Here is a 27,384-nt window from a genome sequence, read left to right as displayed (position 1 = left end):
GTCTTCCGCGATTATCACACGATCTTCGCGCGGGTCTCGCACGAAAGGGGGGTCATAGACCCCCACCTGGCGTGCGTCCCCACTGACCTCGAGGCACCGCCATCTTCTGTACACCAGTACATACTCTTTCTAGCTGTATACGCGGTAAAGCGGTGCTGGACCACGAAGGTGGTCCCCGCTAACCAGTAGCAGCTAGTTTCTTCCTTTGGCAACCGCCAGTTCGCCTGGAACCGGTGCCACTTCGGCTACTTAGACCCACCATCGGTGTCTACCATCCTTCTCCACACCATGATGAGTAACATTGCTGCTCCCGGCAACCCTCATCTATGTGGATGACTTCCTCATGCGTCACTGCACCTGTGAGGAACATTTAGCCGAGACACGACGCGTCCTTTATCAACTTCTGGTAGCGTGAACCAAACTTGCTCTCAGCATAGTTTGGGAGGCCGCACCAAAGCTGAATTCATTGGGCTCATAGGTGGCGCTGAGGGGACTGAACCCCCAGCAGGGAGAGTTCACGCCAGTCAAAACCTCAGAGCCCGACTAACGTGTCATAACTTGGGAGCCTCCATCTTGACACAGCCATTCCGGCTGCTGCCCTCCTTCTGAACCAAGCGTTCAGCCATTGGAGCTTCCCATCTTTGGTCGACTCAGACAGGCACACATGCCACACGCAGTGTCATGGTTGCCCTGTACGACATTTTGGTAATGGAGGCCAACCTCCATTCACCATACCACTCCTAGTCATTTTCCCAGGTTGACCGAGTCAACCACAGCACCACCCACATACTCCGGTATGGCAACAGCGGTGGTGCAGATGGAGACGTGAGCCTCCAACGGGTGTTGGTGACCAATCGGTCCACCATACACCACTCCACAGGTTCCACTCCCTCCAAAGAATGACTGGTAGAGAAATGACCTTACACTGCACCTTCTGGACCAGCCAGAAGAGGTCAGTGTTGTCACGGCCTGCATCGCAGAGCCACTCAATCAATTTACTCCCTCGGAGTAAGGTCAACTCCTCCCCTAGCGAGGGGGGAGAACCTCCATTCCAGGAGCAGAACAGATTTTAATCAGCAGGGTTTAGTGCCAGCATGCTCAGCTCCCAGCAGGTGCATGTACTAACCCCTGCCACCATCAGAAATCTAACCCTGCCTCCTTAGACAACATGAGCAGTTACAAAGCTTGAGTTGAACCATTCAGGGAAATATAGTCACTGTAAACTCATATCCAGCTCTGTTAACACCACTTAGCATGCCTTAGACCAGTCAAGTATTGTTTAGGAGAAATAACCCCTGTGTATAGTCAGAAATCTCACACGAGATCGAAGGGAGATTAGCTCCTCCGTTAGCAGCTTCAGTACAGGTAGAACCACCTTACTTAGCTCCACTAACCCGGGTTGAGCAATTTCTCAAGACTAACACCACCACGGTTATACAACCTTCACAGATACATCTGACAGTCTCGGCAGTGCTATTTTAACCTCTGTGAAACCACAGAGCCAAGAGTTGTGATTTCTTCAAAACTTAGCCATTATTAACCAAAATAATGTTTACAGTTAGAAGCCTCTGTAGTGTAAGTTGGGTTTTGGAAGGGAACACACACGTGCACCTCCACACACCACACTTCACTCTCACTCCAAACCGGAGCAGGTGCACCAAAACCCCCAGACGGCTGGTGGCTTTTGGACACTTGCTCACTGGTGCAACCACATCCACAGTTTACAGATCAGACTCTACTCCTTGTATCCGGTACCTCCGCTTTTGTAAACTTGTCCTCGAGCTGCCTACTAACCCATCTCCCTCCTGTTCTTCAACTTTCCTGCCCTTTCCTACCTCTTTCATTTTCACTGGTGATGCACTTGTAAGAAATGAAATGTATGAAGGCTTAGATAGTTAGAACAGGAATAGTAGGTCTGCCCAGACTAGCCTTACCCTGCCCAGACTAGCCTTGCCCTGCTCGGACAATAACCTCATGTATGAACTGTTGGACAGGAAATGACCTTGTGTTTCACAGGACATTGGGACATTCACAGACTCATAGACGTTTCGGCCCAGGTTTGCTCCAAAGCCTGAGATCCGCATCCCACTCTTCGGACCAAAGGGGGGATGTTGGGGGCCGCTCAACCTCATGGAAGGGGGAGGGGAGACCACGTTTTGAGAACAAAGGACCACATGCCTACAACTGAAAAAGTCTGCCATTGGTCACGTGATCACCCCCTGGACCCCCCCTTCCAAGGTGCAATACTAGAGGCCAACGGCAGGGGGCGCACGAGAGCTCCCCCTCACCAGCTGGAAGGTCCAGGGCGGGCCCTCCGTCAGGATTGGTCCACATGACCCAGAGCCGACCGGTAACACGAAACCACAACAAGAGGTATAAAACACCCCCGCCGGGGTGATTTCTGCCTCTCCAATGTTGAAACCTGCGTAAAGACGGACGCATCCGTTTCGCACGGAGACGAAGTGCCACGTGTGCCCGCTGACCGGGCCCGGAGTTCCACACCCGGCCGGACGAGCCGAGAACCACCGTGGAACTACGTCTACTTTTCCCTTTTTCCTTTTTTCTTCTTCACCGGAGTCCGAGTGTGCAGCTGCCAGCGCACCGTCCTCCCGCCTGCAGACCTGAAGCCGCTTCTTCTCCCCCTCCTCAAAATAAGCGCTTGATCCTCCTCGGATCGTCCTGTGGACTTTTCCTGTCCACAGACCATTTGAGCTTGTTTTCCCTGGGACGCCAGAGAGAAAAACAATCTCCAGCCGGGAAATCAACGCACTTTCCCCGGCCGCCGGCAGCACGTTCACCCTCATCAAACTGAGTAAGGCTTAGAGTCTGGGCAGACAATGAGAATAACGTGACTGTAATATTGCTGTGTGTTTATTATTGTGTTGAAGTCAGGGACGCCGATCCCTGTTTCCAACCAATCTGTGTCTGCGCGTTGGATGTACATCCACGCGAACCTCCTCTCTCTCTCTCTCTCTCTCTCGCTCGCTCGCTCTCTCAACTTGCACAGACCATTCCCAGACTGTGGAGTCCAAGACAGTGTGCAGAGCTGAACATATTCTGTCCACTGCCCTTCTCCCTCCCTCCTTTTCATTTTTCCTCTCCTCCTCATAAACGATCGCGTAAAAGCAGCCGCGCGCTGCTGCACCCGCTTCTGTGACCGTGTGTAGTTCACTGTCCCTGGGATTTCTCAGCCACGAGCCCCCAGGCGCGCTCCGAGCAGGCTCACGAGCCGTGCACGAGCACAGTGACGTCACGCTGTCCAGAAAGAGTACACTAAGCGCCTCTGGTGGCCGCGTTGGTGATTGCAATCTCTTGAAAGACCGCCACTCGGTGGACAAGTCGAGTCATTGCATTCTCCCTCCGTGCGCCGCCGCGCCCCTAGTGGTCGTTCCGGTTACTACCTCGAACTAGACGCCTGCCGCCATCTAGTGTCCGTTCGAGGTCATTACACCCACACACACTGACCCTCCAACGCCTGCCGCCACCTGGTGGACGTTCGTGGTCATTACACCCCACTCAGGCTTCCACACACTCACTCATACACACTCTCACACACATACACACACACACACACACCCTCTTTCTTTGTACATAGTGTTTGCTGTTTAATAGATTAGATCTTCGTGTTTGAGCGTTTATTACTTAATTGTGTTGTTTTAATAAATGATTTATGAATTATTTTTGAATAAATACCTTTTGTTAATAAACGCATTTTAACTGAATTGATCGATTCTTGGTTATCATTGTGTATTTATTGTTGACAATTCACTGGTTTGTAACAGTCTGTGCTCGAATCTCACACCTTCCTTGTTATTTAATATTGTTATATTTACACAGAAATATTAACTTTACTTAAATAACCCTTTTTGACAAACGAGACTGAAATTTGGTATTAGCTATTTCCAGCTTAGCTGGTGGTGCCCCGATTTAATTATTATTTGATAAATAACCAATTTATGCAAATTAATAATTTTTATTAATACATTATTTTTGATAATTTATTAACTTTTGAGTAATTACTCAATTACTCTAGGAGTTGCTGATGAGTAACTAACCGTTTACTTCATTAGTAATTCCAATTTTTCCTAAATTACTTTTAGTAATCCATTACTTTCAGTAATCCATTACTTACAGTAATTATTTATGCTAATTACCAACCATAAATCCCAACACTGAATGGGATACATTGCCACTCTACATCAAAGGTACACCATGCATGTTGGCCTAAGCTGCTAAAATGCTCAAACCAGCAACACGCTACCATGATTTACTATTTAACTATAAACGCTTGCTTGATTTAAATAGCATCTTTAGCATTATGTGTTGTTTTTTAGTTTTTTTTATTATATACTACGAAAGATTTAACAAGATTAATTAAATCTAATATAGGTAAGACATAGCCAAGAGATGCTCAGGGAAAACAGCTTTGGATGAAGAAAGATTTGATCCTGCTACTTTAAATCGGAGGTTAATTTAAGTTAATTTGCATCCACGTGAGCAGAATTAAAGTGAGTTACATGTAAAAGTTGCAGACCGCAGAAAAGCAACTGAAAAGGTAGTGATCTGGAAGCTTCGAGGTCCTGCAGAAAACCAAGCATTAGCGTCAAACCCCGGCAGACGCATCGCTGCATTGCAGTGTGAATGCAGACGTATGAGTTTAATCTCACACACTTTGACTATGTTTTTTTTTTTTTTAATCATTTATAGCACATCAGGTGTGATTTTAAGACCTGTTTTTACGACCGTGTGAATCATTTAAATGCATTTGATTAAGTTCACGTGCAGATCTTTGAGTTTGCTGCTTGCTTCCAATGCAGTGCTTCCAGCAGCTGTTTTTCCCATAGCTCGCTGGCGCCCCCTACTGGCCTAATCCATGTATCCACGCAGGATGGATGCATAATGCAGTGTGCCCAGCTTGAACATACAAGCGTTTTAAAAGACCCTTCTCTCTTTGTTTTAGTGTCATTTGGGCGCCAAATCACTCCAGGCCTATGAAGGCCTCGGCTGAAGGTAATCCATGTAATTTACCACGTCTCGCCGCTAATCACCGGGCTTAATAAGTCATGAAATCACTCATGGTGCGGGTAAGAGGTGGGCCAGCTTCAGAGTTCATGGGGGCCGAATGGATCTACCTTCAAATACAGAATGAGAAGGTTTCCACACTCGGCTGAGCAGGACAAGAGGTGGAGTCAGGGGAGAGCAGGGATTTTTGTATTTGACTGGAGCGGTGTGACAGTTTCTCTCTGCAGGTCGGTGTTGTTTGGTTGTTTTGGGCAGCGTCCCGGTGCGTGAGCTGTGTGAACAGCGAGTTTGCTGAATAAATACAATAAATGCTGCACAATCCATCTCACAGGCTCACACCTTTAAATCCACCCAGCAAATCATCCCTTCACATGTTTCGGCAAAGATCTCACAGTGTAAAAGACTCTCAAAGCCGAGGGCTCGTTTTCTGTTTGCCACACATATCTCACCTCAGACATGTAAAGAAAGCCCGGGGCATTAGATACCGTGTTCTGCACAACTTGAAAGAAAATTTCATTACAAAGAATCACTTGTTTGGACTCTGTTCATTACAAAGAGTCAGTTCTTTATGCACCATTCATTCTATTCAATATTCACATGTGTGCAGATAATAATATGCTATAAACATGAAAGATGTCTAGAGCATCAAGTTAATATGGGGACATTTCTCTGTATTTTGCAACAGAAGGTTTTGTTAAAGAGATTGTAGTAATTTTGTCACGCTGAAACAATGAAAAACTTTAAAGTTTAAATTTAAAAATTAGTACGGCACTATTTTACTTGTCAGGCCCACTCAAGTTGAATTTGGATTTTATACGGCCCCTGACCTAAAATGTGTTTTGATACCCCTGCATTGAACAGTTTAGATACTTAAAAAATATATATATTATTATTATTTGTTATTGTTATTTAACAGTGAATGTCAAACATAACGATCGTGCAACAACTGAAGAGATAAACATTACATTACAATCAAATAAAGACAAATAAACTGAAACAAACTCTGCAAAGCAAACTCAAAGTTACAGAAGACATTACTCCAAGGTATTCAGCTGAGAAGCTGACACGCGCAGGAAGGGGCGGGGCCTCGTGAGCACAGGTGAGCCCCGCACAGGTGTCTCACCGGTCGCGTGCAGAGATGGGCAATGCAGATGCCTGATAAGCGGCGGAGCCGCGAGGACGCCGGTACTCGCGCTGCAGTCTCCACCGCCGCGGCATGGCGCGCAGGTCCGTGGGGAGGTGCGCGCCCCTCTTCTTCATCGCGCTCGTGTTCGACGCGGCGGGCCTCGTCATGCTCCTCGTGGGGGTCTTCGGGAACCTACGCCTGCACGACCGCTTCTTCGGCGACTTCTTCATCTACACGGGTTCCGTGGTCATCTTCCTCAGCCTGGTGTGGTGGGTGCTGTGGTACACCGGGAACGTGCAGCTGCCCGGCGACGAGCGCCGGAGCTCCCTGGACGTCAACTTCACGCACTGGGCCCGGAAGCTGTCCGAGCGGCTGTCCAAGAGGGGCGTGAAGCCCCTGGAAGCGGGGTGCGTCTGGAGGGGGGAGGAGGAGGAGGGGAAGAAGAGGTTGGGAAGGGGGGCGACCGGGGCCGCGCACGCTCGGACCTGGGAGAACGGCCGCGAGGGCGCGCTGACGGGCCACGACAACCGGGGGTTCGACCCGAGCGCGGACGGTCCGGCGGCGGAGAGGAACGTGGAGCTCGGCGTCCTGAGGGCCGCGGACGGGGCTCTGCGGCCCGCGGAGGAGAAAGTGGAGAGGCTCCTCTGACACCGACGGTGCGTAAATCTCCAAACAGACGCGTGTTGTTGATCCAGAGAGCAGTGATTCTCAGCCACATTACTCACTTTAAACTTTTACTCATTCCTTTATTTATTAATCAATTTCCGACATGTCAAAACATAAGCAGAATACAGATACATTCTGACATACAAAAGAAAATGTATCTACTAATTTGAATATATATTCTAATCTCAGCGATCTGATTAAAAAAGGAAGTGAAACTTATTTAATTCTACTACTCCCCCAATAGCCAGTAATAACATTACATTTTACTCCTGACTAATGCTTATTGACAAGAATACAATTGTTTAGCCTTTGTTTCTTTTAATCTATTCAACTTGTGTTTTATTTAATGAAATGTGCATTGAACGCACCAATTAAGTGTGTAATGGTGTAAATATTGAAATGTTGAGCGGCATGAGATGTGTTCAATGTCCTAAAGTTACTCTTCTGGCTTGACTAAAGGGGAAAAACCTGTATTCAATTGCTCTGAGAATTCCTGCTTTAATTTTGTTTTGTTGAAAATCTTTTCTAAGAATACATATTTTTTGCACTACTTAATTTTTCCTACTTTAATGGCGTTTTGGAATTGGGAGAGATTTTAGGAGCAATGCTCCGAAGGCATGTATGTAAGAAATGTTAAATAAATATTGAAATGTTAAAGGAAATCAATGTTTTTTGCTGAGCATAATGTGTAAATTGCTATATTCGTCAAATAATAGGAAATTAATCCACAATTTAAATAATTGCTAGAATAATCATAAAAAAAAATGTATTGTTTTGCCCAGCCTTAACTTGAAGCTTATTTTCCATTTTATTACTTTGTTACATAGTTCCAGTCCTAATCATTCACATTTTCAACTATTTTCTAATCAAACCAAAATGTATTGTATGGGAAGAACTGTTGAAGATGCTCTTTCAGTTCAACATGGAATTCCAATCTGAAGTCATTTCTATAAATAAGCTTGGTAAATAGTGTATAGAAATAGTTATATCTATATTTTATGAAAATATGCCACAAAAAGTAATCTATATTCAAGTAAACAGAATGCATTTCTAATTCAACATGTCTGAAAAGGGTACATTAAACATTAAAAGTGTATCGTGCTTCTTTTTTTCCGTGGAAAAAAAAAACTGGTGAACTAAAGTTTGAAAGTATGCGAGCCGAGGTCCTCCTAACAACCCTGAGACAAGTGCGTAAACCCAACACTTTGTGTGCTTGTTAACGTTTGTAGCAGAAATTCGTTTGGACAGACGGCCAAGTTGGATTGTCATTACGGAGTCTGTCGAGAATAAAACTACTAATACGCAGGAGAATCTGGACGGGGAGTCATGACTCTCTGGAGACACTTGATATTGTCCGTCGACTGAGCATGTGCAGAAGAACTATTTGCTCAACCTTGGTGTTTCCACCGTTTACAGAGTGGGAGCGTTTTCGAAAAGTTTCGTCTTCAGTGGTAACGAAGCCGGTGCCTTGTTAGCGAACCCCCAGAACGTAAGATACGTTTTCACAAGCTATGTGCAGGTTGCTAACTATTTCAGCATTGAAGCCATCGATCAGCTTTCTTTTGCTAAAAGCTGTGCTTTGTTCTGATTGGTGGTTTGGAGAAAACGGAGTGGGAGCTGAAGCTTACGCCAATAAACACTTTTTGTTTTGTCAAATGTTTGATTATTGGAGGGCGGCGGCTTGTAGCACACGTTCACTTTAAGGAATCTTGAAACCCTGTAACCCTTTAGTTTTTGTTGCCTGTAACTACCATAAAGCTCAGTTTATTGCATTATCTGTAAATATATATATATATATATATATATATTCTCCACCTCTCACACTTCTCTCCATTTCTCCTCTGCCGGGTGAAGCATCGTCAGTGGCCCGTGGCAGCTTTTTAATTAACAAGCCCGGCCGTTTTCAACTCTGCATTATTTTAGCTGTCACTTTGCTTGTAACCAGACAGACTCCCTTTGGGGCCAGAAGGCGCAATTGCATTTTTAATGGAAGTCAGCAGCTCTTATTGATCCGGAGGAGTGGAGTGTGGCGGCTGCAGGTGTGTAGGAAGGTGTGCGGCCTCCTCTCTTTCTCAAACACCATTTCTTTTCATTATTTAGCTTCTTTTTTTTTTTTTTAAACAATGTTGCAGTGCGTGCCAAGAAAGAACAGTCGTATACAAACGTAGGGAAATTAAGCAGGTTAACTCTTAACAGGACACTTTGGGAAATACTTAAAAACTCATTTTGACCATCGTGTTCAAAGCTTTTTGATTACAGTTTGTTGTAATGATTTCATTCATTTTAAATAAACACCAAAAGTTGTTTGAGTATCTACATCTGGAGCTCTGTGTTTCTAGAAGTTATTTCTACTTTAACATGTAAGTAATCACAATATGTAACTGGAAGTGTTCATTGAAATGTAGTTGATTGTTTTTACCATTGTCATTCTGCTGCATGATATTAGGTGAACATGCGATAGTGTTGCAATAAGGAAAAGGTCTTGATTGTCCATTACTTCACACGATTAGTTACACTTGGCTGTTTAGCCGCTCATGCGATTTATAATAAAAAGCAAATATTTTATTAAAATATACCAGAACCACTAAATGTCACTGTTTTTTGACTGTGATTTATAATTTGTTGCGTCATATACTCTGGACAATACGGTAATGTAAACCTTTGAAAGTTGAGCTGCTATAACAGCCTGGCAGCTGAAAGCTCTGCATGAAAACTCTGGAAACCTCTCTCCACCAACTCCAACACCTTTTTCTTTTTTTTGTGCATGTTTTCCAGTTAAAACGATAAATTGGCATTAAATTGTGGCTTTGTTTTCTTGACAACGGCAGCGTTACTCACCGAAAAAGATGCTTTAGTGCAAAGTTTTGAAAATAAATCCGTCAAAACAAAGAAAGCACAAGTTTTCCAAAATATTCTTCTGCTTTATTTTTTTAAGGTAACAAAGATTCTCCAACAAACTGTACCTTTACTATCATTTAATACACCATCATGGCAGGCAAATTGCAGGAATACATAATTTTCTTGTAAACAAGGCCTGAGAACAAAGTTGTCAATATTACGATAAGATAAATCAGATGCGCCGAGTGCGATTAAGAGATTCTTTGTTAAATTTGTTGGTTTCTGTCATAAGAAGCCGAAAGCAGATTTTACACGTATAAATCTCTACCTTGCCTTTTCTTTATCGTCCCCCAGTCCCAGGAACTCTAATGGATGTTTGCCTGATTTCCAAATCACCTAATCGCCATGTCTTATCAAGCGTTATTATCCAGGCTAACAGTGCGGTCAAAAGAGCAAACAGTGCTCACAAGAGCATGAGGCAACGTTTTCTACTGTTTTATTCATGACAGAGCAGCATAGACACATTGCACGAACATCATTTTTAATGTATGTATTCCAGGCAAAGCATTCCATAGTGGAGACAAATAAATCAGTTATTGGAATATAATTAATAAAGTAACACTTTGAAGTGAATACAAAAATGCAATGTTAACATTCAAACTAAATGATTTCTTTTTTTTTTTTTTTTTTTGGCAGAAAGTCATTTCTAAAATTGGATTATCAGTTTTTTTTTGGTTTCTGTTTTGAGTAAGGCTTTCAACCACAAATCCTTATGGGGTGACATTTAATCTTTTTCACAATATAGCTCGAAGAAAACGTTTTAATAATTGTGGGATTTTTTTCTCTTTAAAAATTAAAATAATCAGTTTGGAAGAAGGAATCCACAATATTTAAAACCCTAAAATACATACATGCAGGCGGCTCGGGATTAATTTTGCTTAAATAATATCAAATGGTGGAGTTAACCGCATGAAGCATCCATTCTAACAAAGCTTTTTCACCTAGTGGTGTACCACAGGGATCTTTTCTTGAGCCACAGGTGTTTTTGTTTTTTTTCCCAGGAGTTGATGGAGTTGTTTTTGCTCTTTATTGTATATCAGGAGATTTAGTTTGGTTTATATTCAAATAATCGCACTTGAGGATGCTGCATCTTTACCTTCAATATTGAAAACGCCTTCTTCCGGCCAATACCGCCAAAAGAACTAAAACCTTTTTAAACCTCTGAGCTCGGCCACGGCTAACTTACAGGAAATGAGGCCGATTTTTATTTTACTGTCCGTCACATCATACGTTGTGTACGTGGGCGGGCTGCAGGTTTTATCACCGCACATTCCTTCGGTAACACTGAGCTCCACCTAAAGACAACATGACCATTGTGGCGGCCACCTGCCGCCTCTTATCACGAGCCGCAACGTCAAAGGTTTATCAGTTTTGACAGTAGTGCAACGTGAGTCAGAGCCGGTGGGACGGAGGAGAGTTTAACGGTGTTCAGTAAACGATTCTCTTAACACGGATATAGATAAGGTTTATAATGATATGAGGACTCTTAGAAATACAGAGATCACTAGAGGCTAACTAGTTTGGTCTTTAAGTACGGAACACCTGGATCTCTATTAAAAGATGTTTTTGATTTTTTTTTTTTTTTTTTTTTTTTTTTAACACCAGAAATTCTATAAATTCTACTCCCTGAATTAATGGTTTTATCTCATTATTTCCACTTTAATCCCACTTTTTTTTTCAGATGGCTAGCTTCCAGGAAGTGCTGATTATACCAACTTCCACTACTTGTAATTTGACTCCAGCCTCACATACTCCCCACTAGCTGCTATTGAATGACCAAAAAGGCAATTAGTGATGTGCTTGAATGAGCTCATCACAAACAACGCACAAAGGTTTTAAATTATATATGTGTGTAAAATGTACTGTGAAGCATGGTCAAATGTACATTTTACATGAGGTTGGGTAATATTTTCGTCATTCATGAAGAGAAAATTCACCAGATATTTTTTTTGTCTCATCAGATTGACTTCTTAGTGACTTTTTTTTTCGTCATTTAACAAACATTTAACAAACATTTCTGGGTTATAAGGACTAAAGCATCCAAAAATAGCTTTCAAATTACTAATGATGGGGTAAAACAGCAGCTCAATGGCTAAAAACACAAAATAAAATTGCTTTACAAAAAAGGGCTAAATGTATTTTTAACAATGTCTGAAAAAGGTGAAACTACAAAAATGTCCAATTTAAAAAGGGCTAAAATAAAACGATTAAAATGGCTGAATTATCATTTAAAAAAATCTAAAAATGCAGAATAAATTGGCAAATTTATAATTGATTAATTAATTTATAATTGCTTCAAGCATAAGAAAAAGGCTCGTAACTTAACAGATAAAGCAGCGAAAAAAGTGTAAACGAGAAACTACTGGAAAAAGGGCTAAAATGGCAAAAATTAAAGTGGATGTTAAACTATCGATACCGCTGAATCATCATTTTAAAGCAAAATTCTATTTGTTTGGTCTTTTCTTGACTTTCATTTTAATTGTCACACTTTATCCTTCGCCTCTCGTTCACAGATGATGTCACACTCTCCTTCCGTTGGATGGACTTCAGTTTTCCTACAAACTCCAACAGACTGAAACTTTGACAACTAAAGCCACTTTTTTAAATTCTAATTTAAGAGAGAATTTCTCTATCAGGGAAAAGCCCCACCATCCTCAGGTCAGGGTTTTTATTATGTATATAGCAAATGTCTATTTTTTAAATGTGCTGATTTTGTGGAAGATGTAAGTTATTTTTTATTTCAAATAAAGTTTACATGGATTTAGTCATTGGTTCATCTTGATGTCTGATAACAAACATACAGTTTTATCTTTGTATTTTCCGCATCTGGTAACCTACAGTACAGGTTCCAGATACTGGAACTGTACTGTCCTGGTGTTACTATTATAACATTGTGATCATAACAGTAGGTATTGTTTCAGTGTCACATTTCTTGTACCGGTGAGGTATTTTTTTTGACTGGTACCGTCCAGTCAGATACTGTATTGTTACCCGTGCTATATGATGGTTTCCTACTGTTGCTACTTACGGAAGTACTAGTATTTTGTCTGTAAAATAGCAGTATGGTATTGGTAAATTTCCAGTAACGGCAAAATGTTAGTAAGGTACCCTACTGGCATTTTACGGGTAGGATATCGTAATGGTACCATGTACTGGGATTCTATCTGAATGGTGCATTACCTCTACGATTCAGTTACCAGTAGGCTACCATAAGGTGCTATTTGGTATCATAGCACATTGGTACCAGTATCGTAGGGTACAATTCGATATAGAATGGCATAGGGCTGTATTGGGTGATGCTAGACTGTACTGTAGACTACAACACTGTATTGTAATGGTATCTCAATAACGGTCCATTACTGTAGAATACTAGTTGAATACCAGTGCAGAGGCACCACAAGGAGTGGTACTGATTTGCTGCAGTACCAAAGCAGACCATGTGAGGGCAACTCTGAGCTCATGCAGTATAAAGGTATTTTGGTATTTAGAGATTTAAAAGACTTATCTCTTGTCCTTCAGCTTTGCTCCAAACATGACTGCATTAGCGGTCAGAACTCCACCATCCAGCAGGAATTTCTGCCATAATGCTGGCATCGGCAATCGAACGTGGAGGATTGGACATGGGTGATGGCAAAACAAACAAAAACAACCACAGAGAATAGCTAAAGGAACACAGAGGATCAAAATGTAAACAACTACAAACAAAAGAACTGAAAGGGTTGTGATAATGCGACGATGTCACAAAAGTGCTGTCAATAAAAACATTACAGGAGCAAATTGATTCCAAAAGGAAACTAAACACAGACAAAGTAATAAATCAAATATTTAAATTATTTTAGTCAGAAACTGGTACGTTTGCGAATGCTTGCTATCTGATCTTTCCGCTGAAGGATGTCGAGAAGAGCGGTCAGTCGGGTTTTCTATTGTCTCCGAACATTTGTTTTAACTTGGAATCGTTCCACGCTTGAGGAGTTTCTGCCCGAGTGTTTTTCCTTTTCCTTCCAACGTCCATGACGCAGCTCAGCAGTGTGAGTTTCTCTGCATTTAGCATAATTTCTGAGTAAATCCCAAAACATTTGGAATCCTGGAGAAACCTTTCCCACCTGCAAATGAGAAAAAAAGACAATAAGATATCGTTAATCCGACACATTTCTTTACCTGTGAACATGAAGAATCTGCACCTGCTTTAGTTATTTTTTTTGTATTTTCATCCATCAAAAACAAACTCATCTGGGGAGCAAGTCATCGTCCGTCTGCAGCTCCAGATTCCCCAGATACCAAAAGATCCAGAACACCAGGCTGAGGAATATGATGAGCGGTCCTGTCAGCACAAAGAAGTCCCAGGAGCGTATTGGAGCGGCAACCCCCACCAGGAAGACGACGAAGCCCACCACGTTCATGAAGATGGCGATGAAGAAGAAGAGCGGGAAGCGGCCGTAATAGGTGGAACAATCCATGACCACCACAGCCTCGGCGTCGACTTGTAACGAAGCAACGGGTTGTCGCAAAGTGCTCCGACTGACGAGGAGGAAGAGTTTGTACGGGGTGACTGAAGCAGGTGACATTCCTCTGCTTATCTACATCCCGCACCAAATACCTCAAGACTAGAGACGTGCTGTGCTCATGAGTAAAGGAAAAAAAAGAAATAAAATAAATGTAAATAATGTCCACTGATTTGTGTTAAAGATGCATTTTAAGTATGACATTTTTGACATTTTATTAAGTAAAAATCGCCGAATTTGAGTATTTGGCTGTCAAATCCAGGGCAGAAATCCCAGGTGAGGCAGTGGAGAGCTGTGCCTCATATCTGAATAAGTGATCCAATACAAGCTGGGTCACATGATGCCGCCCGCGTCTGTTCCTCAGCATATCGCCAATATGAACTTTACGCTAATATTTATTATACAGCATGACTCTACGGTCTGTGTAATGTTTTTTAATGTACGTGTGAGAGAATCGTTCCTGCTGATCGTACACTAAAGTGCAGAGAAACCTCAAGCCAGTGAGGCAGGCAGATACCCTGCCTCACCTCAAGGGGGCGAATGGGAATTGAACTTTGGCCATAATCTCCATTGAGATGAGTTTTTGTTGAACCTTTGGCCTAAAATCTATTTTTTTAAAGTCTTATCATTTTGATAGACAGCCTATTTTAAAATTGATTAAAGCACCAGAATTTAAAGTTTGAAAAATATATATATATATATTTTTTTTTTTTTTACTGAAGGTCAAAATTAAATTTGTGCTGCACACATCTCTATACTTTAATTTGTTTACAGGAAATATAAATTGCTTAGACAAAAGAAAGGTGCTCTATCCTTTTGATCAATATAAACTGTTTTTAAAACTTTGTAGATGCTACTTTTTTCTCGATTGATATTTTGCAGTTTTTTTGGTCAATATCAAGCTTTTTTTTTTTTTTTTACTTCTTTCTAAAGGTTTCACTTCAATTTGTGATTATGCTACAATTTATAGCCTCTTCACTCCCCTTTTCAGTCATTTTGCTGCAACATTCAATTGTCATTTTGTGACTTTTTTTAACGATATTCTGGCTCATATTTCTATTTTCTGTCTGACATTACATATGTTTTCCGATCAAATGCTCATCCTTTAGCCACATTCTCACTCTCATATCATGTTTGGTCTTTTTATTCAGATCTCTTCAGACTCTCGGTTAATGATTTTTCTGGTGAAATCCGAGCGTCTTTTCGTCCATTCAACAGGGAACCAGTCCAACGAGGCAGCTTTCAGTTAGCGGGGCAGGAAGTGCTCTCGTTTTACAAGCATGGTTTTTGGAAAAGCAGAAAACGGAGAAACACGGTGAAATCAAAGCATAATCTTCAGCTTGAAGTATGTGGTCCAACGTGTTTGTCTGTGACCGAAGAAAACGTGATCGTTATCGTGAGGAGAGCCAAAGGAAATTAATCTTTCTGGATTCAGCTGAATTAAACGTGGTGTGTTTAGTTGCTTGAAAAGGATTATAGGTGGCGTCTACGTCTTCGGTTGCCTGCTGCACATTTCCGAGGATCGCACGGTGTCTGGAAATGTGTCAGTCGAGCTTTACTAATTCATGACTTCAGCCCCGATCGCCTCACACCTCGCCGTGTCTTTCCATTACCTGTGTGACCGCCCGGGGCACAGTACACCACCCAACACGCCCACGCCCCGGGTGAACACGACACCTTTTGACTCGACGCTGTGGTGACAAAGAGGACGGGGATCGGGTTCCACGCCGCTGACCGTCGCCGTGCCAGCGCTTCACACTCAGCGTGGTGACAGGGTGCGGAGGAATGTGGACGCAGGTCCTTTAAGACTTCAACACAACAGGCTACAATGCAGTTGGCATTGTGATTCAAACTACTGGCACAGACGGATTAAAAACGGCTCAAATAGCAGGTTATTTCTATGCTCCGCTAATCATCTATTTAGAAGGGTCATCTTTCAAGAATTTCCCGAAGGAATTAAAGTACTTCTAATCTATTCGGGTCCAGTCGTCGCCTCGTGATTTCAGAAGTGGACTTAGAAAGTGGGACGTTGTTGATCTGAACCATACAGCCAAACACCACTGAGTCCTTGAGCAAGACTCTCAACACCCATCAGCTCCCAGTGGTGCCATAATGTGGCTGCCCACTGCAGTAATGGGCTTAACGCGGAACTTTAGAATCTGTGTTGGCCTCATAACGCCAAGGGGTTAAAACACCAAAAAGGCTCAATACAAAAAAAAAGCTAAAAGGACAAAACTTGGCTAAAACTGCTGAAATTAACCTATATGGCTAATTTTCTAAATCAACTCGAAGAGATAAAATGGCTAAAAACACTTAAATAGCAAATATGTCCAAAACTGTTAAATTAGGTTAATGGAGTTAAAGATCTTTTGAAGAACAAACTTTAAACTTTCTTGCTCATTTTGATAGACAACCTGTATTAGCATTGATTAAAGCATCAGAATTTAAAGTTTGAAAAATAAGAGAAATGTTTACTGAAAGTCAAAATTAAATTTGTGCTGCACACATCTAATTACTTTAATTTGTTCACGGTAAATATGAATTGCTTAGACACAAGGAAGGTGCTCTATCCATTTCAATAAAAGAAACTTTCTTTGTAAGACAAATATGTTTCTATGTATATGTTGGTCTTGGTGTAATTGAAAGACTCATGCCGATGGGATATGAAGCATTACCAGTTACATGCAGTTGGATGAATAGTGAAATAAGTTGCTCTTTTCAGTCCTTACAATTGTAAATCTGACTCCAGTGGCGTCAGTGCCTCACCAGCCACGAACCTCGCCGCACGTCACTGGTTGGCTCGTTCAGAGATCAGATTCTTATTTTATTTTGGAGTGCCGTATGTTGCTGTCCTTCGCCAGCAGGGAGCAGCACGTGATCATGATTTGACTCAGCTGAAGTTCAATTAGACAGCAGCGGTGACTAAAGCGTGCACTGGAGAAAAGAAAAAAGTGTGCACTGAATACCGAATTAAAAATTGTTTGTAATCAATAAAAATCTGATCAAAATGTGGGAAATGTGAAATTAACTGAAACATTTATTCCAGAAACAGAACACTTTATTGGCACGAATGATCAAATAACTTTATTGTCATTGGGCAAGTAACATACAAATAAAACTGTAATCTTAAACTATACATGAATTAACCATTCATTATAGAGTTATATAAACACATGTTCAACTACACACATGAATGACTTATCTTTTCAACTGAATTCGTACTTAAAAAATATATGAACATTGCAACAGTCAATAATCATTGAAATTCATTAAATCATTAAAAAAAAAAAGATTTTTACGGTCACTTCATTTTCTAACTTCATACCCATTTGACATCATCTTAAACCACCTTATCAATGACGAGGAAAAAGAGTCTTCCATCCGTCGCTTTTTAACCATTTACATGTGATTGATTACAATTTCTGTCTTCAGCATTTCATTGTATTTCAAATATGTCTTTTTTTCTAAACCTCTTTAAACAATTCCTCACGAATTTTATGATTAAAATTGATGTGATGTACGAGATGACCTACTTTATTTGAACCGTAAATAATTCCGAGCGTCAGTGAACGCGGCTCGCTCTGATTACGTCATATTTGTACACCACGTGCGCCATGGCTGAATATGAACATAGATGCATTCAGGGAAAGTCAGACAGATGATTTTCTTCTTCTCTAGTAAACAATATATATTTGTATTTTAATGCATTTGAAGATCATTTGTTTTTATATGGGGTTTTTTTTTTTTAATCTTTTAAAATAAATTATCAATTTACAATTTTCTGGGAAAACGTTTTCTGAATTGGGTGTTTGTTTATTTTTTTTAAATACATATTTTTGAAAACCTTTCATGTGAATACTAAAATATTTATTTTGCAATCAAAAAGGTCTTTTTTTTGCCAAAATAATTTTGCTATTTCTATAGCTATTAAAACATTTCTATAATGACAGAAATTACTCTTTCACTGTTGTTTGTTTTCATTAACTTTAGATTTTTCTTTCTGGTTTTGTTATGGAAATATTAAATGAAAATGTTTTTCCCCAAAAGGTTTTTTCTTGTAATTGATGGATTTGTCATTTAATATACTTCTGTGTACTGGCAAACACTTTTTTTTTTTACCATTACTTATTAATCATATTTTATGTATTTAAATATTATTTACTCAAACTTTGAGATTACAAATGTATTTCTTATCTTTATAATAATAATGATTATCTTATCATTATTATTGTTATTATTATTAAATCCACCTCGTGGATTTGGCGCCATATTTTCCCTTCCTCCTTTTGCGTGTCAGCCTGCGCTGCAACCCAACATTATTTTCTTCGGCTATTTATAATGTTGTTGTCATTGGTAAACAGCTCGCCTCTGCCCTCCGATGCTGGCTTCCTATTGGCTGTCAGCCTTGTCCGTCAGGGCGCTTCCGTCCGTTTGGCTGCTGCTGATTGGCCAGTGCGGCCCTTTTTTTTCCTCTCTCCACGGCGGTGGTCGGAGCCGCGGTGTCCCGGTCTGGCACGTTCCTAGCTAAATTCTCCACGGTGTAAAATTGGACCCCCACCCGAAACAAATTCCCCCCTTCAAAAAACAAATTAACCCCCGTATCAGTGCCCCACGAGCGCTGAACGCTGAGCACCCGAAGTCTGTCTTGCTGGAAGCTTCAGAAGATGGCGGTGGTGAGCGGGATGTCGGGGTCGGCGGTCGCCCGGCTAGAGGGCCGAGAATTCGAATACCTGATGAAGAAGAGGTCGGTGACCATCGGACGGAACTCCTCGCAGGGCTCCGTGGACGTAAGCATGGGCCACTCCAGCTTCATCTCCCGGCGGCACCTGGAGATCTTCACGGCGGGAGAAGACGGCACCGGCACCGGGGAGTTCTACCTCCGCTGCCTGGGCAAGAACGGGGTGTTTGTGGATGGGGTGTTCCAGAGGAGAGGAGCCCCACCTCTGCAGCTCCCGCGGATGTAAGGAAGACCCCCGAGCATGTGCATGTGTGTGTGTATGTATATATGTGTGTGGGGAGGGGTGGAGGAGGAGGGGGTCGTGTTATTGTTTTGTTGTCCATGCTGCACGTGTTGTCAAGCTGCAACTTCACTGCATAGATCTGCACACCATTCACCTAAAACCACCAAGATTCACCCCAAGACACAGATCTGCACAAAGATTAATCAATAATAAACATCTTCTGAAAACACAAATCTGCACCGTAAACACAAGGAGTCGCCCGAAAACACCAGCACTCACCCCGAACACCAGGATTCATTCAAAATGTACAAAACACAGATCTGTGCAAGAGTCACCTGAAACAACAAGATTCATCCAAAGCACAGATCTAGATGCACCAAGATTAATCAAAAATATAATATGCAACCAAAAACCTCAATAATCACTCAAGACACAAATATGCATGAAAACTGATTTGCCCGAAAATCCCATCAAGTTTCCCCCAAAAACATGCAAAGCACAGATCTGTATTAAGATTCATCAAAAGCACATTTACCTAAAAATGCAGATCTCCACGAAAACCTGTCGGATTCATCCAACACAGAGCTGCATCAAAACACCAAGATTTACCTAAAATCCAAGGATCATGCAATACTGCATGTATGCTACTTAGATTTATGTGTTTGCAGGCGTCATAACAAACATTAATCTCTATGTACTGTATGTGCAGTTTTGCTGCCAGCTCCTTCTACATGAAGAACTTCCTTCAGTCTTGGTGCCGTTGATTTCAAAACTGTTCCTCGGTGGAACAGTTTTGAAATGGTCTGCTAGTATCCATCAGAACAGACATGGCCATGAAGATTCTCATTTAAGCCACATTTCAAACACTGTTCCTATGAAAACACTTTGTAATTTCAGTACTATATTGAATACAGTTCATATTTAGGTGCTGTTACTGTGTTTTTATGTCTTCTAATTGAATCATTTAACTCGTAAGTAATCGGTGACCATCATGTTTGGGAAAAGCATGTGGCATACAATGCAAGTCTTCATGAAGACGCCCGTGGTGTGTGGCTGTTTTACAGAAACCTAATGAGTTCAGTTCAATATGAGTAAAGTATTTTGTCATGTGTCCTTCGATAACATTCAGGACTGTGTGATATCAAAGTTGCTGATATCAAGCTGCATCATTTATTGCAAATTTATAATTTCAACATCAACATCCTTTAAACTTTTATATTAAGATCTGCTGCTGGACTGAGGACACTCCTCCAGTTCCTTTGGTTCAGTGTCAACATCTTTTCTATCTCGGCTCATGTTTGTCCAGCTTCTATATTTCATCCGTCCCAACACTCATATTCTCGCGTTTACTTTCTAACCTTCATCAAAGTTTCAGCAGCAGGTCGTGTTTTAATGCCCCGGGCCAGGACGTAGTCGTAGTAATTCATGTGGTGGTGTCAGCGACAAGTCCAAATATACCGCCATTAATAATAAATAAGACATGCTAGACACGGCGCATTACATAATGGCGTTGGTCCATATTTAACGGGTGTGAAGCCGAGTCTGGGCGCTGCGCTCCGGGCTTCAGTCGGACCTCTTTGACCCGCCTGTTGCCGGGCAGCACGCCGGTCCCCGGGGTGGGAGACGCTCGTCTAACGCCGCTGGTTCTTCCCGCCTTTCTCGTCCCCTCGTCAGGTGCTGCTTCCGCTTCCCCAGCACCAGTATAAAGATCACGTTCACAGCCCTGTCCGGCGACAAGAAGGAGCCAAGGAACGTGCCGGAATCACCGGTCAAGCCCGTCCAACCGCAGATCTCCCCGCTGACCATAAACATTCCCGACAACATAGCCCACCTCATGAGCCCACTGCCTTCGCCCACCGGCACCATCAGGTAGAGACGGCACACTGGTTTCTCTCCCCGGACTTCCGCCCGCCGGCCGGCGTCCTAACGGGAGCTTCTGATTTCCACAGTGCTGCCAACTCCTGCCCGTCCAGTCCGCGGGGGGCCGGCCTGTCCAGCTACCGGACGGGACGAGTCCTGGCCTCAGACCTCATCGGGGACAACTCCCAGTCGGAAAACGACAAGGAGGCGTCGGGTGAAGACAGCCCGAAGGTGAGAGAGCGCCTCACACTGGTTGTCGAACCTGCAGGGTGCTGCAGTGCCATTAGAAACGTACCTGGTTTTGGTATCGGAGGGACTTTTGGACGTGTGCTCGAATGTTCTGCGGATTTCTTTCATATATTTTTGATCTTGCACAAATTTTAAAAAAAGTTTTGTAAGACGGTGGAACAATTTATATCATGAACCTGATGAATAACACTGGATTTTTCTTTTGCCTCAGTGTAGCTTGGAAAACTTCCTGAAGGGAAAGACGGATATACTGTTTAAGGATATTAATGGTTGCAAGTAATAAACAGGAGAAGCAACTCCTTTGAGACTCGTCATACTGCAATCGTTTTCTCAACGTTTCCGTCTGAAACGTTTCTGATCAATGATGTCGTTTCCAGTCGATGGTTCGTACTGAACCGAGGTTCAGTCGGCTCTTTGTTTTCACTTTCAAATCTCAGACAAAAACTCCCAACAGAAAGGGGGAAACGAACTTCCAAGAGCTCCGAGTCAGACTTTATTTCCACACGACTTCACAGAGAAGGAAACATGTGAATGATCGAACATGAAATGTGTCTGTCACACAAGAAAGACGACAAAAATTCCTCCCAAGAATAAAGCAATAAATGCAAATGTTGTTTTTTTTTGTCATCGCTAGCTATGAGAAGCCATTCTGGGATCCAGCAGTCATGTGCACTTGTTGGTGATGCATTCGATCGCCATTTATGAAAAAAAACATCTGCAGTGTTTCAGATTTCTATCCTTCTGTCTCAATCTGTGGAAATCGAAATCTGCATGACAGGAAGTTGACGTTATGAGCGTCCTGATGTCCTGGAAAAAGAGTAAACTCTTAAGATTCATAACGTCTTGAGTCATTTTACACGTTTCCTGATGCTTTTCGTGCAGGAGGATCATTTTTAGCATGTGGAACTCTGAAACTGTCTGAAGCTCCAGCTCCTTTGAAGAGTCTCGACGGGCTGCGGCAGCATTGAAGTCTAAAAATTGACTCTTTTGCTTGAACCGCGGCACAGATTTAACTTCCTGTCTGCTTTCTCCCGCAGGACGACTCCAAACCGCCGTACTCGTACGCTCAGCTCATTGTGCAGGCCATCACCATGGCAACGGACAAACAGCTGACCCTGAACGGGATCTACACCCACATCACCAAGAACTACCCGTACTACCGGACGGCGGACAAAGGCTGGCAGGTCTGGCCTGGCGGACTCACGTGATTGGTTTAAATTGGGCTGAGTTTAGCATTTGTTTCTTTTCTTTAATTTGATTACGATCAGTAATCAAATCAGTCCAACGTTAGCATGACAGCAGCGAAAAAGCAGAGCGTATAAACATCCAGAAGAACAAACGGAAGAAATTCCTGTCATTTTGTTAAACCTAAAACCATTTTCCGAGTCAATATGCAAAGAAACTGTCCAGCTGGGAAATTGTGACGTAGCGATACTCAATTCTAAGAAATTCTGGTCGGGGCCTAACATTTAATCAGGATGTCTTTCATTTTCAATAAATCTGTCATACAATGAGACGCCAAAACCGCCGTTGAAACTGAATTACGGCGAGACAATGAGAAAAGTCCAAAAGAAAAGATGCTTCCGGACTACACGTCACATCTGGGTCCAATTCCTTCATTGTGGCACCAGTTCCTCACATTCTGAAGTCTTACTACTCTCGTTCTGGACTTTCTTTAAGTTCTGTGTCGATTTTTATTTTCTTTAGTAGAGCAGCTTTCTGTGGTCCTACTGTGACATCTAGTGGTCACAGATGGTACCAACTGGTTTATTTTGACATACAAGTTGCAGGGAGCTGCCAAAACCAAACAAGAACACAGTCATGTCATGTCTCGGGTAAAGTGTTAGCAGCCTTGTGTGTGTGCTTGCGTGCGTGCGTGTTTTAATTTGCGTGTTTCGTGTGCAGAACTCGATCCGTCACAACCTCTCTCTGAACCGGTACTTCATCAAAGTGGCTCGCTCTCAGGAGGAGCCGGGGAAAGGTTCCTTCTGGAGGATCGACCCCGCCTCCGAGGGCAAGCTGATCGAGCAGGCGTTCAGGAAGCGGCGCCCCCGCGGCGTGCCGTGCTTCAGGACCCCGGTGGGGCCTCTGTCATCCAGGTGGGCCCCTCCCCCCCGTCGCGTCCCCTCTCTGAGTGCTTGAGTTCAAACAGAGCTGATGAGTTTTTCCCCTCTGTACCTCCACAGAAGCGCACCGGCGTCTCCCAGCCACACGGGGGTGCTGTCGGCCCACTCCAGTGGCGTGCAGACCCCAGACAGCTTGTCCAGGGAGGGGTCCCCGGTGCCCATGGAGCCAGAGCCCACCCCCCCTCCAGCCCCCACACAGATGGTCCAGCCCAAACTGGCGGTCATCCAGGAGGCCCGCTTTGCACAGAATTCCTCCGGTAAGACAACCCCCCCCCCCGCCAGAATGTCCTCTGTTGTCTTCTCTATGGGCTCATCTCACCCCTGCCCCCCCCCCCCCCTCCTTGCCCCTCCAGGCTCCCCCCTCAGCGGCCAGCCCGTGCTGATCGCCGTGCAGCGTCAGGTGCCTCAAACGACCATAAAGCCTGTGACCTACGCCGTGGCCACGCCGGCCATCGTGACCACCAACAGCTCGGCGCCCGTCATGCAGACGGTGCACGTCGTCCACCAGATCCCCGCCGTCACCGTGGCGACGACCGCCACCGTGAGCCCAGAACCTCAGGAGAATGGAGGGGGAGGGGGAGGAGGTGGTGGTCGAGGAGGAGAGCATCGGGACCTGAAAGGTGAGGCCCCCCCACGTCGCCCCACTGGGGAGGCACTGATCCACGTTTTTTCACTTCCGATCCTGATACTTGAATTTGGGTATCTGCCAATGCCGATACTATTCTGATACCGGAGCTCTGTTTGCTTTAATATTATCATCATCATCATTATTGTTGATTTTATATGAGGCTGTAATAAACCTGATACAGATTCCTGATCAGCTCCATCCCTACCCCCCGCGCCTCACAATGCTTCCTCTTTTCACAGTGAAAGTGGAGCCCCTCCCCTCCATAACCTCCTCCATAGGAGGACGCATCATCCAGAGCTCCACGGCGCCGCTCACCACCGTCACCATCGTGCAGCCGGCGCCACTCGGACAGCATCAGCTCCCCATCAAGACCATCACCCAGAACGGAACGCACCTGGTGACCGCCACCACAGGTCGGTTGCATAAATTGTCTGAGCGCGAGGCGTTTACCGTTTCTATGTGGTACTCCCCACATATTTCAGTTCATTTCCTCATTTTATTCCCTCCATTTCCTGCATTTTATTGACTGAGTGTGTTGCATTCAGGGGACCTCTGAGTGTGGCCTATTCATGTTATTATTGATGGATTTATGGACTGTGATGCATTCAGTAACTTACGGACTCTTCCAGGTGTTTCAGTGCGAGACGTACCATTTCAAGCTTGATTTTGAGACATTTAAAGGATTTTTAGATCTGCCTGTCCTTTTCTGACTTTCATGTGAGGCATTCAGGGAACATCTGTAAACCGCAGTGCTAAGAGATTTGGGGATTTTAGTGACCGGTCTTCCTCGCTGATGCAGGATTGGAAACTACCTTGCGATGCAATTTGTCGGGTGTCAGTAATCCTGCGTGTCCTCCCACGGTCAGATGACCGTGACGTTCAGGGAACCTCTGTAAACTGTAGCATCCATCGGTTTAAGGTTATCGGGAACTTGTAGTGTCATCTCAACTGTAAACGGAAGCCTGTGAAGGTGGTGAAGCATTTAGTGGACACCTGTAAATACAGAGCTCCATCCTGACAAGGTGGGTGTTTTTCTCCCCCCCTGCAGCTGTGGCGAGCCCCCTCCACCTCCTGGCCACCCACGCCTCGGCGTCGGCCTCGCTCCCCACCAAGAGGCAGAACGGCGAAGTCTTGGAGCAGCCCGACTCCAAGAGGGCCCGGGCGGAGGGCGACAACACCCCCAACAGCACAACGGACAGAGCCGGAGAGGGGGGTGTCGGCGAGCAGGTGCGGGCCAACAAGTAGCCCCCCCCTCACCCTCACCCCTCCTCCCCCTTCTCCTCAACCAATCCCGTCCAGAGCCTGACGAGCTCCGCCTCCTCACCTGTCAGTCATCATCCAACTCCGACGTGCCAAAAAGAAAAAAAGAAATGGACTTCAGAATGTGTGAACAAAATGACAACAAAAACATATTTCAGACCATCGTGCAAAAACTAACGACCAAAAACAGAATTAAAGAGTTACGACGACTGTGAACAGCCCCCCCCAACACACACACACACACACACACACACACACACACACACACACACACACACACACCACAAGACCCAGACAGCAAGAAGAAGCACAGAAAAAGGTTTAAAAAAAAAAAAAAAGTAACTTCCATTGTACCTCCCCCACCCAACCCACCATGACACAAACAATGAGCCCCCCAAACACCAACCCTGAGACACCCCCCCCAAACCACCCACCCTGAGCCACCCCCCCCTAGAAAAAAAAAAAAAAAAAAACCTTTGAGGGGTTTCACTTCGGTAGCATTAACAATGAAAACGAGAAGAAAACATGACGTCACCGACCAATATGGAGGCACCTCATGAACACGTGAACCCCCCCCCCCCCCCCATCACCACTCCGTCTTCGGCAGCTAGCTAGCCTCGCCCTCCTCAACAACAAACCCCCCCGACCCAGTTGTGAGTAGATATGCAGTATTCAGTCATACGAAGTGTTTCTTTTTTTCTTTTCTCATTTTTTTTTACCTCCATGTTTGGGCTCGTCCCCCTTCTGAGCCACAGATCTTACAGCGTGAGAGTTTCCGGAAGATTTTTTTTTGTTTTGTTTATTTCCCCACCCACCCTTGTTGGTTTGTTGTACACGTGGACGTTCGGTGAACTGAATGTACTCTTCTTTGTTCTCCTTCCGTTAAAGAAAACACTATCGATGGAATGGACGTCTCTCTTTGTTTTCAGGCTCCTCCATTGCAAAAGAAGTTTGTTTATCACTGTACATGGACAGATCTTTTTCATATTTTACAGAAATATCCTATGAGATATAAAGTATATCCCCCGCCCCGCCCCCCCTTCCCCTCCTGTGTGTATTCCACCTTTCTTGGAGCTTGCATGTTACGGATCTTAGAAACAAAAATGTACCTGAGCAGATTCTCTGAACATGGAACTGAAGAAGACTTCGACTGAATCTATGTTAAATGATTCTGAACCAGTGCTGCACTTAACCTCTTAGTTCTTTTTTAAAGTATGTATGTTTATTTCTGCCTTTGTTAACCCCCTCCCCCCCCCCGCCCCCCTCCCTTTGTGTTGAAGTTAGCTGGGTCGTGTTGGGGGCTTTGAAAGAAGCCCACCCGGATTGTATTCTATGTTACGCCAGGAAATCCAAGTACTAGGTGTTTATTCTGCTTTCTGTGGAGAAATGCTTTTTTTTTTTTTTTCTTTTCTTTTTTTTTTTTTATATATAAATTTATTTAAAACACAAAACCTTTGCATTTCTTCTTTCTTGACCGGATTGAATCGTCCCCGGTAAGTTTTACGAACTTTTGATTGAATCTCGTATGTTTAGTAGAAACACCGTCATAAGCTAGTGCTCTGTGTGTGTTATAAAAAACAGTTATGAATAGCTGTGAGCCAATCAATTTTTTATATTTATGTAAATGCCACATAGAAAATGTGCATTTCCTGAAGAAAAAGTAGCAGTAAAAAAAAAAAAAAAAAGAATAAAGTGGCAATCACAGTAAATGTATTAAAGTAGCAGTAATGGTGAAAAAGTATCAACTGGAACAAGTATTTCTTCACTAATGCGACCTTGCAATGATAAGGTTAAACGTGTGCTAGCAGACGGCTAACAGCAGCTGCAGCCTGCCAGCGTGTCTCCATGGCAACAGACATTGATCTTTGATCTCCTACATGAGGTTCTTTGTATGGGAGATTATATTTTGCAGTTTTGGGGGATTTATTCATGAGGTTCGCCGTTAACGTCCCGAAATCTAATCAATTGGTCCTTGGATGAGGACAAATCATCCCTGAAGGTTTCACGCAATTTTGCGAACATACATACATGCAAACCAAATAAATACACACGGACAGAAATCTAACCTTCTCCGCAACTTTCATTG

The 27,384-nt window shown here is 43.4% G+C and overlaps 2 protein-coding genes across 2 annotated transcripts; both read left to right on the top strand.

The window, feature by feature from the left end:
- Window positions 1–6,238: 6,238 nt before the first annotated feature.
- Window positions 6,239–6,796, top strand: LOC308145553 (transmembrane protein 238-like; the record flags this gene model as incomplete). Its single annotated transcript, XM_080517019.1, has 1 exon — window positions 6,239–6,796. One exon carries the CDS (start codon window positions 6,239–6,241, stop codon window positions 6,794–6,796), a length of 558 nt encoding a protein of 185 aa, XP_080373145.1.
- Window positions 6,797–18,709: 11,913 nt separating this feature from the next.
- Window positions 18,710–26,737, top strand: foxk2a (forkhead box K2a). The gene is made up of 9 exons (XM_080516686.1): window positions 18,710–19,174; window positions 20,850–21,044; window positions 21,125–21,266; window positions 22,322–22,468; window positions 23,190–23,383; window positions 23,471–23,667; window positions 23,764–24,030; window positions 24,278–24,451; window positions 25,087–26,737. Exons 1-9 carry the CDS (start codon window positions 18,879–18,881, stop codon window positions 25,281–25,283), a joined length of 1,809 nt encoding a protein of 602 aa, XP_080372812.1. The 5' UTR covers window positions 18,710–18,878; the 3' UTR covers window positions 25,284–26,737.
- The last annotated feature ends 647 nt before the right edge of the window (window positions 26,738–27,384 follow it).

This window comes from Blennius ocellaris (genome assembly GCF_963422515.1).
Source record: "Blennius ocellaris genome assembly, chromosome: 21".
Taxonomy (NCBI): Eukaryota; Metazoa; Chordata; class Actinopteri; order Blenniiformes; family Blenniidae; genus Blennius; species Blennius ocellaris.
The sequence above is the reverse complement of the archived record's forward strand: the minus strand, read 5'-3'. Positions and strand labels throughout refer to the sequence as shown.

Bases quoted from the DNA above. Each gene is read 5' to 3' on its own strand.
- foxk2a (XM_080516686.1), top strand. From the start codon at position 18,879: ATGGCGGTGGTGAGCGGGATGTCGGGGTCGGCGGTCGCCCGGCTAGAG. The intron at 21,045-21,124 runs GTAGAGACGGCA...TGATTTCCACAG, and splicing joins TCGCCCACCGGCACCATCAG to TGCTGCCAACTCCTGCCCGT. The intron at 21,267-22,321 runs GTGAGAGAGCGC...TTTCTCCCGCAG, and splicing joins CGGGTGAAGACAGCCCGAAG to GACGACTCCAAACCGCCGTA.